Source organism: Bubalus bubalis, chromosome 15, assembly GCF_019923935.1.
Source record: "Bubalus bubalis isolate 160015118507 breed Murrah chromosome 15, NDDB_SH_1, whole genome shotgun sequence".
NCBI classification, from domain to species: Eukaryota; Metazoa; Chordata; class Mammalia; order Artiodactyla; family Bovidae; genus Bubalus; species Bubalus bubalis.
The window spans coordinates 8,477,333-8,498,320 of record NC_059171.1 but is presented as its reverse complement, the minus strand read 5'-3'; the positions used below and the strand labels follow the sequence as shown (position 1 = coordinate 8,498,320).

Sequence of the window (20,988 nt, the reverse complement as noted above, 5' to 3'; positions counted from 1 at the left end):
AAACATTTGTGAACCATTCAGTTGGGTGTGGTGAATAAAATACTTGAGAATCTAATACATAAAAATGCAATACGCAAAGCACATTATTTTTTCGCTCCCTTTCTCAAAGGATGTAATGTTTTGTATTTGCCCTGATTTTATGTCTTGACTTCATGTACCATTGTATATTGATATTTTTAGTTGAAATACAGTGGGACTAAAAATATTGATATAATACTAATAAATCATGTTGGTATGTGTGGTTGTCACATAGGATTCACAGGAGATTTAAATTCACGGTTGTCAACGTAAAGGATTCATGCTATTTAGCTTCTTCATGAATCTATACCACGAAGGAAGAGCTTTTCGCAACATATTTCACTGAGGGAACTACAAGGATGATAGGCATAATACTATGCGTCAACTCATGGATTTCTAGGCATTGCTCACCATACAGATCTGATTTTTAACATCAGGGTTCTTTCAGTGTCCTTGAACAGCATTTGTTTTTCTGTTCAGTTCAGTTGAGTCGCTCGGTCGTGTCCGACTCTTTGCGACCCCATTGAACCGCAGCACTCCAGGCCTCCCTGTCCATCACCAACTCCCAGAGTTTACCCAAACTCGTGTCCATTGAGTCGCTGATGCCATCTAACCATCTCATCCGCTGTCGTCCCCTTCTCCTCCTGTCTTCAGTCTTTCCTAACATCAGGGTCTTTTCAAATGAGTCAGCTCTCCAAAAACTGGAGTTTCAGCTTCAACATCAGTCCTTCCGATGAACACCCAGACTGATTTCCTTTAGAATGGACTGGTTGGATTTCCTTGCAGTCCAAGGGACTCCCAAGAGTCTTCTCCAACACCACAGTTCAAAAGCATCCATTCTTCTGCTTTCAGCTTTCTTTATAGTTTACCTATATATTCTGTGGTCCGCACCCCTCCCCTCTGCTCACTGGATGCTGATCCATGGGGACCCAGGAGCGCACTAAATGGGCGTGCCCAGCCGCAATGGCGACCCCAGAGAGCACAACTGGGACCGACCCCCCTGCCCCCACCCCCCGACCGAACCCAACCCGCGCCGCCTGGGTTTCCATCATATTTTCTTTATTTTTCGGCCATACCAAGTGGCTTGCAGGTTTGAACCCAGGCCCTCAGCAGTAAAAGCATGGAGTCCTAACCACTGAGCCACCAGAGAATTCCTGAGATTTTGAAATAGATGATTCTTAACCTTGTTTGAGTCCTAGATCCCTGTGAGAACTTGAAAGCACTGATCTCTCCTCTGAAACTTCACTTACTACCAACTTGAAAGTGAAAGTCGCTCAGTCCTCTCAGACTTTTTGTGATCCCATAGACATAGTCCATGGAATTTTTCAGGCCAGAATACTGGAGTGTGTAGCTTTTCCCTTCTCCTGGGGATCTTCTCAACCCAGGGATCGAACCCAGATCTCCCGCATTACACTGGATTCTTTACCAGCTGATTCACAATGGAAGCCCAAGAATACTGGAGTGGGTAGCCTATCCCTTCTCCAGGGGATCTTCCTGACCCAGGAATCGATGTGGGGTCTTCTGCATTACAGGCAGATTCTTTACCAGCTGAGCCATCAGGGAAGCCCAACTTACTTAGTGCCTGTTATGAGCCTCCCTAGAAAAGTCGATAAATACTGTAAATAATGACTCTTGTTACAGCTAATAAACCATTTTAATTCTAGATTACTTAGGAATTCATGGATCTGATAAGTTTTTACTACTGGTGATATGTTTTATGGTTTTTGGAATTTTTAGAATCAGTCATTGATTCTTACTTATTTAGAATCTCAGTGTATTCAACTTGCTTTTTTGTTGTTTTTTACTTTAGGTTAAGCATAGTTTTTTTTCTGACTTCAATTTGTGACTGTATTAACTGTAATGGGTGTAATGAAACATCCGTACTCTAAGATTGTTCAATAACTCCTAACTCAGTGTTTACTAGGAAAGACTATTTAGTTCATGTTTGATAATCAAGTTTTAATACTATTTTAAATTATGTAGTTTTTTGCCTTAATAGATTCCTATACCTATTGGGATCCATTTTGATATGTTTATGGAAGACTGTGTACTCAGTTATTAAATAGAAAAAAGATTAAATTTAAGGTATTAAATAGTAGTAAGATGGTTTATAAAAGAATATGAAATAAAAATAAACATCAGATCAGTCGCTCAGTCGTGTCCGACCCTTTGCGACCCCATGAATTGCAGCACGCCAGGCCTCCCTGTCCATCGCCAACTCCCGGAGTTCACCGAGACTCACATCCATCGAGTCAGTGATGCCATCCAGCCATCTCATCCTCTGTCATCCCCTTCTCCTCCTGCCCCCAATCCCTCCCAGCATCAGAGTCTTTTCCAATGAGTCAACTCTTCGCATGAGGTGGCCAAAGGACTGGAGTTTCAGCTTTAGCATCATTCCTTCCAAAGAAATCCCAGGGCTGATCTCCTTCAGAATGGACTGGTTGGACCTCTTTGCAGTCCAAGGGACTCTCAAGAGTCTTCTCCAACATCACAGTTCAAAAGCATCAATTCTTCGGCGCTCAGCCTTCTTCACAGTCCAAGTCTCACATCCATACATGACCACAGGAAAAACCATAGCCTTGACTAGATGAACATGCAAGCAAGCAAACTATAATATTTTTACCTAACAAAAAATGTAGTTCTTTTGTTGCAATTATGTCTGCATCTCTGCACTGTTACCATGAAACAGAGTAAGTCAGGGGTAAGATAGAGTACTTATATGGTTAGTATTGTCTGATTTTCTTACACTGTTATAGAAGTACCAATATAGATGATTCCATTTAAAAGAAGTATTGAATTTTGATACTCTGTGCTCTAGTATAGAAGTCCATTAAAATATTATTTATGTCTGAATATTAAAAAAATGATCCCTCAAGAGAAAAAGGGAGTTTCCCTTTATTTGAAAATTTGCAGAGTTTCTCATAGAGTGCTTTCTCAGTTACTTTATTTCAAACAACAAGCATTGTTTTGAGAAAACACTGTTGGAAGAGAGTCCTTACATCATACAAAACTAGCTGAATATTCCAACAGTGTAAGGGCCGGACCCCTGACTGCCTGATTCCCTGACTGCCCTATACCTAGGCCATTTCTCAGGGTTCTGTTTACAGTGAGAAACCTGGAGGGATGAAGTAATACCTCCTTCCAAGGCCAAAGAGCAGGCCTGCTGAAAGCTTCTTATAAAATGCGTGGATTCCTAAGTTCATTGTAACACTGCTCTCGGGAGGTACAGTCTGTGTCATCCCCGTCGAACTTGGTATGGAAGGGGAGCTGCTGCAAACACAGTGAGGCTTACTGCCAGCTTTTCTCTGACCCAGGAGTCTCCGTCTTCTGCCAATATCCATGAAATGGGTACAAGTTAACTTATTATCTTGTAATAAAATTGCAGACCCAAGAGATACATTAGCCTGAAACAAACATGGCAAATGAAAGTTTAGGAAATTATAACATTTAATTGTGTATTGGTATCTCTTTGCTTTAATTTGCATTTTCTTGATGATACATGATGATACTAAGCATCTTTTCATATGCATATTTGCTCTCTATATTTCTTTGAGGAGGTATCTAATAAAGTCTTCAGCTGTTTTTAAAAATCAGGTTGTTTGTTTTCTTATTGTTGAATTTTAAGAGTTCTTTATATATTTTTGATAACAGTTCTTTATAAGATATGTGTTTTGCAAATGTTTTCTCCCAGTCTGTGGTTTATCTTTGCATTCTCCTGACATTATCTTTCACAGAGCAGAACTTTTTGATTTTAATGAAGTCTCACATCAATTATTTATTTCATGGATCATGCCTTTGGTGTTATATCTAAAAAGTCATCTCCATATCCAAGGCTATCTAGATATTCTCCTATGTTATCTTCTAGGAGTTTTATACTTTTGCTTTTATATTTAGGTCTATGATCCATTGTGAGTTATTTTCTGTGAAAAGTGTATGATCTGAGTGTAAATTCATTTTTTTTGTATGTGAATGTCCAGTTTCATCACCAGTTGTTGAAAAGACTGTGTAAGGTCCATTGTAAAAGATCAGTTGACTCTATTTATGTGAGTCCATTTCTGGGTTCTCTGTTCTCTTCCACTGATCTGTTTGTCTGTTTTTTTTGTCAGCACCACACTCTCCTGATTACTCTCACTTTATATTAAGCCTTGAATTCTGGTAGTGTCAGTACTCTAATCTTGTTCTTCCTCAATATTGTGTTGGCTATTCTAAATTTTTTTCCTCTCTGTATAAATTTTAGAATCCGTTTTTTGATATTCACAAAGTAACTTGCTGGAAGTTATTTGGATTGTGTTTATTTTTATAGATCAAGTTGGGAAGAACTGACATGTTGACAATATTAAGTCTTTCTATCCATGAACACTAGTAATTTTTATTAGAAGGTAGAGAAACTAAAAGACTGGTCAGTTAATAGCTCTAACAAAAGAACTGACTATATAGAAAGTTGAAACTATGGACTGATGAGAAGTTTTAGTAATTATCTCTTGATTTTACTTTTCTATTTTCTTCTATTCCCTAATATCTATGGATGACTAAGATGTGTTTATAGTATTACCTTAAGGAGAGTATTGCCTTAAAGAGCTAAAAAATTGTGTTTTTAAATCTTTGAAAATTTTATTTAAACTGACAAAATATAGGTTCTAAATTCCTGAGCTTCTCTGAAGAGATTTATAACCAAACACGATGAGGTTTCCCAGGTGGCTCAGTGGCAAAGAATCTGCCTGCAGTGTAGGAGAACCAGGAAACACAGGTTCTATCCTTAGGTTGGGAAGATCTGAGTAGGAAATGGCAATCTGCTGCCGTATTCTTACCTGGAAAATTCCATGGACAGAGGAGCCTGGCAGGCTACAGTCCTTGAAATCGCAAAGAGTCAGACACAGTGCAGAGACTGAGCACACACTCATGCAAGCAAGTCTAATATGCAAATAGAATTTGATTTCTAATGGATGATATTTCAACCATTTGTTACTATTTTTTTTTTTCAGTTTTGGTTTACTTTTGTTACTTTTTAAAAACTTCTTTGTATTACTTTTTATCTCTTAGCCATTTGTAATTCACATAATTGTTTAGTTTATATATATTTAATTTTCTCTTGTTATGATTGCCTACTCTTACATTATGTAGTTTTAGAAAATAAAGAACAGCTCTGCTGTTCTGTGTTGCACCTGTCACTGTATTTATAGTAAAAGCATTTTGGTACTTTCAGTCCTTTAGTCCCAGGTAAAACTCTTTAACAATACAGTTGTATTATGGAAATTAAGCCTTTCTAGTTTTCTAGTCCAGATTGCCAATTCTGTTTACAAATTTCATGTTATACGTACAGTGTAGTATGTAATTATAATATACTTTATTTTTTATAGTTTTTACCCACCTGTTGATGAACCAGCTATTGAAAGTAAAAATATTGATCTATCAGGACGCCAGGAAAGAAAACAAATCTTCAAAGGGAAAACATTTGTCTTTCTAAATGCCAAGCAGGTAATGTTATAAGCTAAATTTTCCTGAAGACAGTGTTATAAACTAGGATAAATGATCAGTTATCAGTTGTTAATACATTTCCTTTTGAGATCTTGTGTCAGTGTCTGAAGGGAAATAAAACCTGCCCAGGCCCCAGAACTTGCGCAGTGTTCATGTATATGGCTGTGGCGTTTCTTAATGTCTGTTAATTGGCCGATTAAGTTTATATAAATATATACAAGGAAGAGACCAAAAACTTTTATTTAACTTCTAATTTGTTCAGTTAGTTAGCACCTGTTGAATGTCTTCTATGTGATGAACTGAGAGTTCCAGAACTTTATGTTATAAGTGGAAAAATGTAAGTAAGCTCACAGCTCCAGAACTGTGTAATGAGGGACTGTAATGGTATCTAGTGAACGAGGGGTTTTCTCCTAATGGAAGCTCAGATTGTCCTGTCAAGAAGTAGAATCATTTAATTTTAAGTATGTATTCAAGAAATTTAATTATGGCTGTGCATTACTTTTTTCCTTTTTTCCCCCATTTTTAGCATAAAAAATTAAGTGCAGCTGTTGTATTTGGAGGAGGAGATGCTAGGTTGATAACAGAAGAAAGTAAAGAAGATGATAGTTTCTTTTCAGCTCCTGGAACCTGTGTTGTTGATGCAGGACTAACAGATTCACAGACTTTAATTCCTGACTCTCAGAAAAAATGGATTCATTCAATTATGGATATACTCCAAAGGTACAGAATTATTCTTTATTAGTTTTTTTTTTTTTAAGGGAAAGTAGGTTATTCTATATGTAAATTTTTTATATTCCACATAGTAATATAAAGGCATATACAATCTCAAAAATGACAGAATGATCTTGGTTCATTTCCAAGGCAAACCATTCAGTATCCCAGTAATCCAAGTGTGTGTCCCAACCACTAATGCTGAAGAAGCTGAAGTTGAATAGTTCTATAAGACATTCTAGGATTAACACCCCCCAAAAGATAACCTTTTCATCATAGGGGACTGGAACGCAAAAGTCAGAAGTCAGGAGATACCTGGAGTAACAGGCAAGGTTGGTCTTGGAGTACAAAATGAAGTAGAGTAAAGACTAACAGAGTTTTTGCCAAGAGAATGCACTGGTATAGCAAACACCCTCTTCCAGCAACACAAGAGAAGCCTCTACACATGGACATCACCAGATGGTCAATACCGAAATCAGACTGATTATATTCTTTGCAGCCAAAGATGGAGAAGCTCTATACAGTCAGCATAAACAAGACCAGAAGCTGACTGTGGCTCAGATCATGAACTCCTTATTGCCAAATTCAGACTTAAATTGAAGAAAGTAGGGAAAAACCACTAGACCTTTCAGGTATGACCTAGATCAAAACCCTTATGATTATACTGTAGAAGTGACAAATAGATTCGAGGGATTAGATCTGATGAACAGAGTGTCTGAAGAACTATGGACGGAGGTTCGTAACATTGTACAGGAGATGGTCATCAAAACCATCCCCAAGAAAAAGAAATCCAAAAGGCAAAATGGTTGTCTGAGGAGACCTTACAAACAGCTGAGATAAGACGAGAAGTGAAGGGCAAAGGAGAAAAGGAAAGATATATCCATCTGAATGCAGAGTTCCAAAGAATAACAAGGAGAGATAAGAAAGCCTTAGATGAACAGTGCAAAGAAATGGAGGAAAACGATAGAATGGGAAAGACTAGACATCTTTTCAAGAAAATTAGAGATATGAAGGGAACATTTCATACAAAGATGGGCACAATAAAGGACAGAAGTGATACGAACCTAATAGAAGCAGAAGATATTAAGAAGAGGTGGTAAGAATACACAGAAGAACTATATCAAAAAGGTCTTAATAACCCAGATAACCACAATGGTGATCACTCACCTAGAGCCAGATATCCTGGAGTGTGAAGTCAAGCGGGCCTTAGGAAGAATTCCTACCAACAAAGCAAATGGAGGTGATGAAATTCCAGCTGATGTATTTCAAATCCTGAAAGATGATGCTGTTAAAAGTGCTGCACCCAATTTGCCAGCAAATTTGGAAAACTCAGCAGTGGCCACAGGACTGGAAAAAGGTCAATTTTCATTTCAATCCCAAAGAAAGGCAACGCCAAAGAATGTTCAAACTACCACACAGTTGCATTTATCACATGCTAACAAGGTAATGCTCAAAATTCTCCAAGCTAGGCTTCAACAGCAAATGAACAGAGAACTTCCAGATGTACAAACTGGATTTAGAAAAGGCAGAGGTAACAGATCAAATTGCGAACATTCGTTGGATTATAGAAAAAGCCAGGCAATTCCAGAAAGACATCTACTTCTGCTTCATTGACTACGCTAGAGCTTTTGACTGTGTGGATCACAACAAACTGTGGAAAATTCTTTAGGAAATGAGATACCAGACCACCTCATGTGTCTCCTGAGAAACTTCTATGGAGGTCAAGAAGCAACAGTTAGAACCAGATATGGAACAATGAAAACTGACTCATAGTTGGGAAAGGAGTACATCAAGGCTGTGTATTGTCACCCTGCTTATTTAACTTCTATGTAGAATGTATCATGTGAAATGCCAGGCTATATGAAACTCAAGCTGAAATCAAGATTGCCGGGAGAAATATCAGTTATCTCAAGGTATGCAGATGACACCACCCTAATGGCAGAAGGCAAAGAAGAACTGGAGAGCCTCTTGATGAAGGTGAAATAGAAGAGTGAGAAAGTTGGCTTAAAATTCAACATTCAAAAAACGAAGATCATGGCATCCAGTCCCATCACTTCATGGCAAATAGGTGGGGGAAAAGATGGAAACTGTGACAGACTTTATTTTCTTGGGTTCTAAAATCACTGTGGACAGTGACTGCAGCCATGAAATTAAAAGACTTGCTCCTTGGAAGAAAAGCTATGACAAACCTATGCAGTGTATTTTAAAAAGCAGAGACATCACTGAGACAAAGGTCCATATAGTCAAAGCTGTGGTTTTTCCAGTAGTCATATACAGATGTGAGAGTTGGACCATAAAAAATGTAGAGTGCCAAAGAATTGATGCTTTGTAATTGTGGTAGTAGAGAAGACGCTTGATAGAGATCAAACCAGTCAATCCTGAAAGACATCAACCCTGAATATTCATTGGAAGGACTGATGCTGAAACTCCAGTACTTTGGCAGCCTGATGCAAAGAGCTGACTCATTGGAGAAGACCCTGATGCTAAGAAGGATTGAGGACAATATGACCCAGCAATCCCACTGCTGGGCATACACACTGAGGAAACCAGAACTGAAAGAGACACATGTACCCCAATGTTCATTGCAACACTATTTATAATAGCTAGGACATGGAAGCAAGCTAGATGTCCATCAGCAGACAAATGGATAAGGATGTTGTGGTAAATATATACAATGAAATATTACTCAGTTATTAAAAAGAACTCATTTGAGTCAGTTCTAATGAGGTGGATGAAACTGGAGCCCATTATACAGAGTGAAGTTAAGTCAGAAAGAGAAACACCAATACAGTATTAATGCATATATATAGAATTTAGAAAGAGGGTAACAACGATCCTATATGCAAGGCAGCAAAAGAGACACAGATATAAAGAACAGACTTTTGGACTTTGTGAGAGAAGGTGGGGGTGGGATGATTTGAGAGAATAGCATTGAAATATATATATTACCATATGTAAAATAGATGAGTAGTGCAAATTCGGTCCATGAAGCAGGGCACTCAAAGGTGGTGCACTGGGACAACCCAGAGGGATGGGGTGGGGAGGGAGGTGGGAGGGAGGTTCAGATGGGGGGACACGTGTGCACCCGTGGGTAATTCATGTCGATGTATGGCAAAAACCACCACAGTATTGTAAAGAAATTATCCTCCAGTTAAATTAATTAATTAAAAAATAAAGATTGAGGACAGGTTACGAAGGGAATGACAGAGAATGTGGTGGTTGGATGGCATCACCTACTCAAGGGACATGAGTTTGAGCAAACTTCGGGAGATAGTGAAGCCTGGTGTGCTGCAGTTCATGGGGTCAGAACTAGTTGCACATGACTGAGCAACTGAATAATAATATATACAAGAATTATTACAAAGATTTTATTGTATATGGTTTGAAAATTTATTGTGACTTAGTATGCTTAAAGTAGAATAGGCTTATCCATGATAATTTTCTCTCAGTACATATTTTATGCCTCTTTTTTGTTACTTTAATAGAATTTGCAGAATATACAACTCTTTATAAAGTAGTATTTGTTTTCCTCTAGATTATGTAGTTGAGAAAGTTAAAACTCAAATGTAAAATGTTTTCTGAAATAGCCTAGAAATGTATTTTTCCCTGGATGGTTGGTACCCATTGAAAATTTATATAAAAATTTTTATCCCTCCTGTATATATAGGCTACTATAGAAATGGGCTTCCCTGGAAGCCCAGTTGGTAAAGAATCTGCCTGCAATTCAGAACCCAGTCTGATTTCTGCGTCAGGAAGATCTGCTGGAGAAGGAATAGGCTACCCACTCCAGAATTCTTGGGCTTCCCTGGTGGCTCAGCTGGTAAAGAATCTGCCTGCAATGTGGGAGACCTGGGTTCAGTCCCTGGGTTGGGAAGATCCCCTAGAGAAGGGAAAGGCTACTCACTCCAGTATTCTGGCCTGGAGAATTCCATGGACTGTATAGTCCATGGGGTTGCAAAGAGTCGGACACAACTGAGCTACTTTCACTTTCAGTTTTCATAAGAAAGCAGAAAAAAAAGTATCAAATATACTAGAATAGTGTTTGTAATGGGGGTAGGATCATTTGAAATCACTAAAGCAAGGATTTTTTTCCTGGACTCTTTATTTATATTAATAATCTTTGAAGTACAAAGTAAAAAGTCAGCCTTGGCAGTCTGTTGACTAAATTCTTATTCACTTAGTAAAAAGTTATTAGGGCTTATGGTATTTGTATGTCTAAAATGTCCATAAATAAACAAGCTGTCTCCAGTATTCATTTTTCCTATCCCAGGAGTTCTACTGACCATGAAGGACTTTTTTTTTTTTTTTTAATTTTTTTTTTCCCCTTTTCATTTTATTGTATTTTATTTTTTTAATTTTATTTTATTTTTAAACTTTACATAATTGTATTAGTTTTGCCAAATATCAAAATGAATCCGCCACAGGTATACATGTGTTCCCCATCCTGCACCCTCCTCCCTCCCCGTACCATCCCTCTGGGTCGTCCCAGTGCACCAGCCCCAAGCATCCAGTATCGTGTATCGAACCTGGACTGGCAACTCGTTTCATACATGATATTTTACATGTTTCAATGCCATTCTCCCAAATCTTCCCACCTTCTCCCTCTCCCACAGAGTCCATAAGACTGTTCTATACATCAGTGTCTCTTTTGCTGTCTCATACACAGGGTTATTGTTACCATCTTTCTAAATTCCATATATATGTGTTAGTATACTGTATTGGTGTTTTTCTTTCTGGCTTACTTCACTCTGTATAATAGGCTCCAGTTTCATCCACCTCATTAGAACTGATTCAAATGTATTCTTTTTAATGGCTGAGTAAAAAATGAATTTGCTGGAATAAAAAGTAAAACTTCAGTCTTGTGTCCCATAAATATTTTGCTTAATGGAGATGTAGTAACTGCTATGAAAAAGGAAATACCTGTGTAACAAAAGTACCATCATATTACTACTACCAAAATGTACTGTAATTATGTTTTAGGCACAGGGGATATAATGATAAACAAGATAGCCATGGTTGTCTAGAGGAAAAGACAGATAGAGACAAGTAAACAGATAACTACAAATGTGTATAAGGAAGCAGAGTAACAGGGCAGGGGGTAGAAGTTTATTCTAAATAGAGAAAGCTTCTTTCAAGCAGTATTTTACCTATGACCAGTTTTTAAAAGACATGGCAGACAATAGCAATACTAACTTATTTACTGTAAGCTGGTCCTGTTCTAAGCATTTTACATATATTAAGACGTATTTTAAATATTTAAGCCACACAGAATCCTGTGTATTTTTTTTGTCATGATTCTCATTGTGCAGAAAGGGCAAAAAGGGATTTGAGTAGAACACGGGGACTGATGAGAGGAGCCAGCATGTTAACCCGCGGAGTCTGGTTCCAGAGCCCATCCCATCTTGCTGCCTTTCATGTATAGGGACCCTGAGGTAAGAACGGAGCCAGGGTGCAAGGTTGCTCAGAGGCTAGTGACCAGATCATGAGGTGACATTTTGTTCTGTAATCTTCGGGCCCTGTTTCAGTTTGGTTTTGGAGAGAGGATGATTTTACAGTTTGAGAAAAACTATCACTTAAAATAACACCTGTCCAGTTAGTCTAAGCCATTGATTGTCATGGAAAGTGCAGTTATATCAAACCAGTAACTTCAGCTATTGACTGAATTTCATACAATCTGCCAACATTGGGATTGGTTAGTGCCATGGTTCTGTTGATTAGTTGTCAGAAGTGGGTATAGGATATCAGTTAAATATCTCTGAAAAAAGTTAGAAGTCTAGGGGAACAATATAACCCTGATGTTTGTCCTTGCTGAGATATGTTCCCAGTATCTTAGCCCAAATTCAGGAACTCTTCCTGTTGCTGATTTTTTTCTCTTTATCCTCTCTTCCTTTGCTTTCTCTTCTCACTTGTTCCATGGCTTTGCATAAAATTGAATGAATTACAGTCTTTGGATTATATGATACACTGTCATCATTGAACTAAAATAATATATATTCATTTTATTCACTAATTAGTTATTTTAAATAAATTTCTATTATTGTAAACTGTTGAGACCATCTTTGTATGTTTCCTGCCGGTACTTGTGCAGGATTTTCTTTGGATATATTACTGCATTACTAGGGTTAGAACATTCAACAGTATCAAACTGTTTGCCACTTTATACTTCTACCCATGCTATATAAGAGATCAAGTTAGATGCACACCATTTTCAAGACTTGGCATTTTCAGACTATCATTTTTGCCAGTTTAATGAATATTTAATCATATCTTGTGATTTTGATTTATATTTCTCTGATCATAAGTGATGGCTAACATTTCTTCAAATGTTTATTGGACATTTAGTTTTCCCCCTTTGTGAAATACATGTCTCTCGCCCAGTTTTCTATTGGGATAATTGTATTCGTTTTATTAAGGTACAGATTTCCCCAGTTTTATATGTTCTTCTGTGTGTGTGGTGTCTGTGTATATATATTAATAGTTCTCTATAATTTTACTACATGTGTAGGTTTGTGTACTCACCATAGGTCAGATACAGAACAGTTCCATCACCACAAGAATCCCTCATGTTGTTCTTTTATAACCACACATCCCTCCCCACTTCCCACTCCCTGTCTTTAAACTTTGGCAACCAATAAATCTGTTCTCCATTTCTAAAATTTTATTGTTAAAAATACATATTTATAAATGAAATCATAACAGCATATATATACCCTTTTAGAATTTTTTCTTCACTCACCATGATTTCTCAGAGATTCATCTAGGTTTTGTATATCAGTCCTTTTTTATTGCTGAATAGTGTTTCATGGTATCGACAACCATATATGGATATTTTTAATTACATTTTCCAGTTTACTGTTAATGTATAGAAGTTCAGCTGACATTGATAATAATATCATATCCCACCACCTTGTCAGGCTATCCTTTATTTCTAATTTATCCGTAGTCTTTTTTTCTATAAACCATATCATCTGTAAATAATATTCCTCCCCTTTTTAATTCTTATGCCTTTGGTACTGCTCTCTGTTATTCTCTTTCTCTCTTGGTTTTGGACAAACTGGGACATCCAGAGCTGTTGGATGAACTGGGACATCCAAAGTGGTGATAGTAGCCACATTTATCTTACTATTGACTTTAAAAGGAATGCTTCTAGTGTTTCTCCATTTAAGATGATGTATGTCTGTATAACATTGTTATGAAGTGTGTATTTTATAAAGCCAATCTTTATAACTAATTTTCATAATATAGTATATAGTTTCAGAAGTGTTGGTAGTATAGTAAATTTTGAATTGCCTAAAATATTAAGTAGGTATTCATATATATCATTTTATGATACTTTTTAAAATCTGTTTTTTTTAGTGTTGTTATAATTGCACAGAGTTCAAGTCGAAGTTAAATTGTTGTTTAGTCCCTAAGTTGTGTCCAATTCTTTGTGACCTCATGGACTGCAGCCTCCAGGCTTCCCTGTCCTTCACCATCTCCTAGAGTTTGCTCAAACTCATGTTAATTGAGTTAGTGATGCCATCCAAACATCTCATCCTCTGTCTCTCCCTTCTCCTCCTGCCTTCAGTCTTTCCCAGTATCAGGGTCTTTTCCAATGAGTCAGCTCTTCGCATCAGGTAGCCAAAGTATTGGAGCTTCAGCATCAGTCCTTCCAATGAATATTCAGGGTTGCTTTCAAAACAATGAATGTTAAGCATTTGAAAAATACCTTTAAACTACTTCAGCCGCTTAAAATACATATGCATATGTATATATTATTTATTCTGTGGTATGGATATACTGCGGTTTGTTGAATCATCCACCCATGAAGAATGTGTGTGTTTTTTCAGTTTTTGTTACAAATAAAGCTGCTGTGAACATTTGTGTACAGGTTTCTGTGTAAGCGTAAGTTTTCATTTCTCTGGAATAAATGCCCACAAGTACAGTTTCTGGATTTTATGGTAATTGCATATTTGTGTGCCTTTAAAAAAAAATTTGCAGTTCTTTATATATTCTTGACATTAATCCTTTTGTAACTTTTATGTATTGCAGAATCTGTTACCACTTTGTAAAGTTTCTTTTTATTGTGTTGATGAATGAAAGTCCTTAATTTTATTATCCTAAAAGTTAACTATCTTTCATAATCAATGTGTTTTTTTTAATTTTACTTAAGAAATCTTTTTCTACTCAGAGATCAAAAAGATATTCCCTTCAGTTTTTTTACTAATATTTTGATATTTTGTTTTTGAAATTTAATCTATCTGAGACTCATTTATTTTATACCACGGGACTTCACATGCATGGGAACGGTTTTGGCTTTTGTCTGTCCTACTAGATTCCAAGGCTTAAATTGTCCTAGTAATTAAGACAGTGTGGTACTGGTACAAGTACAGTTACACTGTACTGGGAATCTAGTAGGACAGATCTTTTCTTTCTGCTCTTCAAAAGCATCCTGGCTATTCTAGGCTTTTTATTTTTCCATATACATTTTAGTCATTTTTTAAAAAACCTTACAAAGAACCAAAATTTTTCATTTTACAAAGAAAAGTGAAACATTTTTCAAATGTTAAACATTTGAATAAGACCTTTTAAGCTACTTCAACCACTTAAAATATCTCTGTAATACATATTAAAAAGAGTTTAAAAGCTCTTGAAACTTGAGGTGTAGTTTCTATATAGCATTATTAAGTTAAATTATATTTGGTTTATGTCATTATTCACATTACAGAATAACAAAAAATGAGTTCACCATAAGATTCCTTTAATAAGATTCATTAATACATGTAAATTTGGTCAAATGATTTGATTTACTAAACGTAAAATTATAATACATATATAGATGTAATTTATATATAGTTCTTTGTACTTTTTTCCCCTCCTTCTCTCCCCCCTGCCCCCACTTTTTCTTTCTCTCTTTTAAGTCTTATCTTAGGATTTTAGTAATCATAGATTTGCTTTAAAAAATCTGTTTTATTGCTTCATCTGAATATTACTGTTCTTAGTGTGAAAATTATAGTTTTAGAACTGGAAGGATCTGTATCCCTTAGCTTAGATCTGTATTTTACAAGTGAAATAATTGAATTACTAAAAGGTGATGAACTTGCACAATGTAATGTTGCTCCAGTGAATAAGCTAGTATACTATATATGTATTTGCAATTCTCTCTGTACCATTAAATTGTGATATCACCTGAGGGGGAAAAAAGGATAGATTCATTTGATATCATCTTAATAAAAATTGTTAATTTTAATATATTATTATGCTTAAACTATTTTATTCTAACAGGCGGGGTCTTAGACCTATTCCAGAAGCAGAAATTGGATTAGCAGTTCTTTTTGTTACTACAGAGAATTACTGTGATCCACAGGGCCAGCCCGGTACAGGTAATTAAAATATTATTTTATTGATTCTTCAGCAACTTTATATGTAAATAGATGATAAGCTGTATGTACATTATACTTACCGGGGTGACCATTTTCACCATCTTTTAAAGGTCATATGTTTATCCATTCATTTATTCATTCAGTAAATATTTGTGGCTACTAAGTACTTGGCACTGTTGTAAGTACTGAAGGAACAGTGGTGAATAAAGTAAACAAGATACCTTTACTGTGGCAGCCCACTCCAGTACTCTTGCCTGGAGAATCCCATGGATGGAGGAGCCTGGTGGGCTACAGTCCATGGGGTCACAAAGAGTCGGACACGACTGAGCGACTTCCCCTTTCCCTTTATATCCTAGAAGTCAGGATTCAGACAGTTAACAAGCATCCATATCTCATAAGTTCTGTTAAGGCCAAGTACAAAGGGAAGGCTGAAACAAGGTGACCTGATAGAGACTGGGAGTAGGCTCTTTTAGATTGGGGGTCATGTATGGTCTCACTTAGTATGTCGTGTTTGAGCTCCTCATGTCCTGAAGTGATGGGGAAAGGCAGTGATGGAAGGATCTCGATAGCAGAATTCCAGGTAGAAAGAACAGATCACAATCACACCTGTGTGGAGAAGGGATTCCAAAGGCCCCAAATGGAAGTGGGGACATGGGTAGAAGCTCCTGTGGAGGTCCAGTTGAGAGGAGCCTGGTGCCCTGGACCAAGATGGGCAGCACAGCAGAGAGCAGAAAACAAACGGAGGCCAGGTTTTGGAGCTAGACCCAGCAGGTCTTGCCTGTGTAGGATTTAGAAACAATTTAGATCTAGTCTTTTGGCATGAATAACTGGTTGGATGATGGTGCCATTTATGGAGATGAAGAATGCATATTATGATCATCTCCACGTTGACTATTACAAAAGCCATTTTACGCAGAACAACTATTACCCTTTTTTAAAAAACACACTCCCCTACTTTCTTGATAAGCTGATGTTGCCATTGAGAAGGTGGTTCATTAATATTTTCCTTCTCACTTCTTTACCTTAGATATGCTTACATTTATTATTATTGTCCTTTCTAACTTTTCTTTGTCTAGCTATGAGTGCATCCATTCAGTATTTCTTTATACATTTATTTGCATCCTAGATTCTTTTTAATAGTTACTTATCAGCAGTTATTGGACTTGAACCAAAAGACAAGTTAGGACAGCACCACCTGATTATGCCCTCCAGGAGGTGTCATTTATATTGTAGCCCACTGAATGGCGCCTATAGAATGGGACAGTGTACCTTCTGATTGGTAATAGTAGCTGCTGTCGCTTGAATTTGCAAAGATTGCAGTGCTTTACATATGGCATTCCAATTTAATATGCAAAACAATCCTTTTAAGAGGGATGACATTTTTGCATTTTATAGGTGAGGAAACTGATGTACAGAGAGGTTAAGAAATTAGCCAGAGGTCACATAAGAAATAATTTAATTCAAACTGACTCTTTAAGTCAAAGCTGTTATGATAATATTCTATTGCTCTTGTGATTGATGGTGTGAGGGTTACTGGAAGCAGATATAAAAGGATAGACAGCTAGTCCTTAGATTTTATGATTTGGTGAGAATGTTTATTCACCTGAAATCTCTACCCTTTCCCATGAGTGCACTGGATATACTTCTGTCTGTAAACAGTTAACCTTCAAATACAGTTTTAAGAGCTTGTGAAATTTTCATTATAGTTGTGGTATGGTGACTGTTTCCTCAAAATTCATGACTGAGATTCTCGGAATTTATCCTTCGAGTCAGAAGTAAAGTATCTCTTCAGCCTCTTTTAGAAAACTACTTTGATGTAGATACCAAAAGTGAGCCATATTCTTGGAGAAACTGCCCATTGGAGAGCTCCCAACCCTTTAGAAATAGCATATACTGTAGATACTATTTTGTTGACAGTGGATTTCTGTTCTGTTATAGAAAAAACAACTCTATGTATAATTTCAGATTTTAACAACACAACAAAAATATGTAAAAACAAACAATCATTGAGTCTATGTGAGTGGCTCCCCTTTCCCAGTACCTGTTCGAGACAACTGTCCTTTGTTTTTCTTTCAGAAAACTAGTTCTCAGTTAGGTGATTCAGAAACTTTTTTTTAATGCAGATTCACATTCTGTATAATTCAGGATATTGTGGGATGCAGCCAAGGCATCAGATTTTTTTTGGTTTGTTTTGTTTGATTTTAACCTCCTGTTTATTATATAAATTCCAAGAAACTAAGGAAGGACTGAGCTAGAGAGGAGGTACTCAGACCATCAACTTCAGTCATTTTTTACTCACCCAAGACCTGAAATTCTCCCTCTGTAGCTTCTGCTCGCGGGGCTTGCTACCATCAAGATCCTGCCCTATTTGAACCCTCCGTATCTTTCTTTCCTGAGGGCTGTTACAATTGCCCCCAGTGCGAGTCCTGCCTCCATATTCATCTGTACAGTTAATTTTTCACTTTGCCACTAGAATCACTTTCCCATTTCCTAAAAACTTTTGCTTGTTCTTATTATCTGTCAAATAAATCCTTAAGCCTTTGTCTAGATTTTTGAGCTTTCAACAGTTTAGCTGTGGCCTATCTCTTCCCATCCTCATCTCTTTTGTTTAGTATACTTCCCTAGAGGTATATATGACATGTTTTTTAGAATTTCTTTGGGAATAATTCTAACTTATAAGTTTTTTAGCATTTCTTTTAGAATTTATTTGGGAATAATTCTAACTTATAAATAAAATAACTTATGTATAATATGCTATATTTGTATATGTGCCATACTCCTTGATCGTGTTCATCATGGTCCCTGTTCCTAGAATGCCAACACTGCTCTTCAAAATCTGACTCATTTCACGAATGCATGCCTCCTTCATGAAGTTTTTCTAAGTTTTTTTTCCTCTCTCACTACTCTTCTCCAGGTTAATTATTCTGTTTTCTTTATCCCAGTAACTTTTTTTTTCATTCCAGTTAGAGTTTCTTTCTACTTTGAAATATCACCAGTTGTTTCCATGCCTCTTTCAGCCACTAGATTGATTGTAAGCTTTTATTAATTTCAAATTCTCTGATATCACCAAGCATGATACTTGTTTGTAGTTGATATGAATATTTGCTTAATTGAACTAAGTTATTGGTACATAAGATTATCTTTGCTTGAATGGGCCAACAAAGTTTTATCATTTATCAAGATTTTTATTACATTTATGCTGTTAGAAAGGTATTTATGGCCAGAAGGTCCTTAGAGATCATTTAATCTTTCTGATAATAAAAGGTAAGAGACCTGAAGGCTAAGCAAAGTTAAGGTCCTGTAAATAAAATGGCCAAGAGTGTGTGTGCTCAGTTGCTAAGTCATGTCTGACTCTTTGCAACCCCATGAACTGTAGCCTGCCAGGCTGCTCTGTCCATGGATTTTCCAGGCAAGAATACTGCTGTGGGTTGCTTTTCCTCTTCCAGGGGATTTTCCCAACCCAGGGATCAAACTCATGTTTCCTGCATTGGCAAGCAGATTCTTTACTTCTGAGCCTCCTGGGAAAAGCTCCAAAATGGCCAAGACAGTTCTAAAATTTGGGTTTTCTGACTACTAGACCAGTACCTTTTCTATTGTGTTGTTTCATATGGAAACATGGTCATAACAAATTGGTAAAATCTGTGTTATAATGTCTTGCACATATTCATAGGTAGGTCTGTGTGCATTCCAAATCATAGCCATCTGACTTAAACAATTTTAGAACACAGCTAGTTTGGGGGGAACAGAGTAAATACATTTCCTCCCTTTTCTTCATCCTTTGTTTCCTCTTTTCCTTTCGTATTCATTCATTCATCTTTCAACAAGTATTTTTTGAACAGTTGTTACATGCCTTTAATTATTCTGAAAACTTGGAATAAAGAGGTGAACAGGGTAGAGCAAATCCCTCTCATTATGGTATTTTAGCAAGGAGAGCGTTGTCCTTAATCTTACTGTTAACGAACAGTTACTCTGGTTCATTAGGTTCAATTTATGTGTTTCTTTTGGGCTTGCCTCATAGCTCAGTTGGTAAAGAATCTGCCTGCGATGCTGGAGACCCAGGTTCGATTCCTGGGTTGGGAAGATCCCTTGGAGAAGGAAATGGCAACCCACTCCAGTATTCTTGCCTGGAGAATCCCATGGACAGAGGAGCCTGGCAGGCTACAGTCCACGGGGTCGCAAGATAGCGACACAATTTAGCGACTGAGCCACCACCACCAAGTGTTTCTTGTAGTGATTATATACCCGGTTTTAATGACTGTTTTTTGTAAACTGTTCAAGCTAAAATGAATTTTAGGGTATGTATGTGAAAAGAATGTGAGTGAGCTTTTAAGGTGTTCATATAATGTTAGTGATAGAAGTAACTTAAATACCTGAATTTGGAATTAGTAATAGACATTTATTAAATACATCCTATGTCAGGAGGATATAACAGTGATAATTTAGTTTTGATACTTAGTAAATGTCAACTTAAAATTTTTTTTGTTTTCTTAATTCCATTAACTTGTTTATATCCATTATATACCAAACATTGCTCAGAGATTGGAGATGTAGAAACGAGCAAGACTCAGTTCCTGTTCTCAAGGAGGTTCCAAGTCTAGTGAGAGCAAGTAACAAGTATGGTATAACGTGATGGTAATAATAACAGCAGGCACTTGCATGGAGGAGGAAATGGCACCCACTCCAGTGCTCTTGCCTGGAGGATCCCAGGGACGGGGGAGCCTGGTGGGCTGCCGTCTATGGGGTCACACAGAGTCGGACACGACTGAATTGGCTTAGCAGCAGCAGCACTTGCATAGTCCTTACTATGTTCCAAGTTTTATCTAAGTGCTATACATCTATCAGTTCATTTTGCCCTTAAAACGTGAGTAAAATATTGTAGTTACCCTCATTTCATAAATGAGGAAACTAAGGCACAGGGAGTTTAAGTAATACAGGTCACACAGCTAGCATTAAAAAGTTAAAAAGAGTGTGTTAACAGTTAATAGACTGATGTAAAGGGTGGTAGGGGAGCCAGAATAAAGGGCAGCTAATTCAGTGTGGGAGGTTTAAGAAAAGTATTCCAGAAGAATGGCACTTGAGTTAAATTTCTATCCTGGTATATAAAATGATGAAGTGATCATTATGGTTTCCTGGAGTAGCCAAAAAATGTCTGTCTAAAACTGTTTATGTCTTCAAATAGTATATTCCTTCTGAAAATTAAATTCATCTTGATTTTGATTTGTGTAGATATGGTAGATATACTTTTCATGGGGGGAGAAATTTTAATTTTTTGGTCTCCTGACTAAAGCATAATTTGAATTATAATTTAAGTTGAGTTTATTTTTATTTAAGTTGATAATCATTTAACAGGAAAGATTTGAGGTTAATTTTAACATGATTTGGTTCAGATAAGCTCATCACAAATGCCAATAGGCTGCTGCTT

The 20,988-nt window shown here is 36.8% G+C and overlaps 1 protein-coding gene across 4 annotated transcripts in view; it reads left to right on the top strand.

Annotated features, from left to right (window-relative positions):
- Nucleotides 1–20,988, top strand: part of NBN (nibrin) — a 56,919-nt gene that overhangs the window by 16,420 nt on the left and 19,511 nt on the right. For all 4 annotated transcript variants that reach the window (XM_006056577.4, XM_006056575.4, XM_006056578.4 and 1 more), the window contains exons 6-8: nt 5,376–5,493; nt 6,020–6,213; nt 15,469–15,566. In XM_006056577.4, coding sequence (XP_006056639.3) covers nt 5,376–5,493; nt 6,020–6,213; nt 15,469–15,566 — 410 coding nt within the window. The remainder of the gene's footprint in view (nt 1–5,375; nt 5,494–6,019; nt 6,214–15,468; nt 15,567–20,988) is intronic.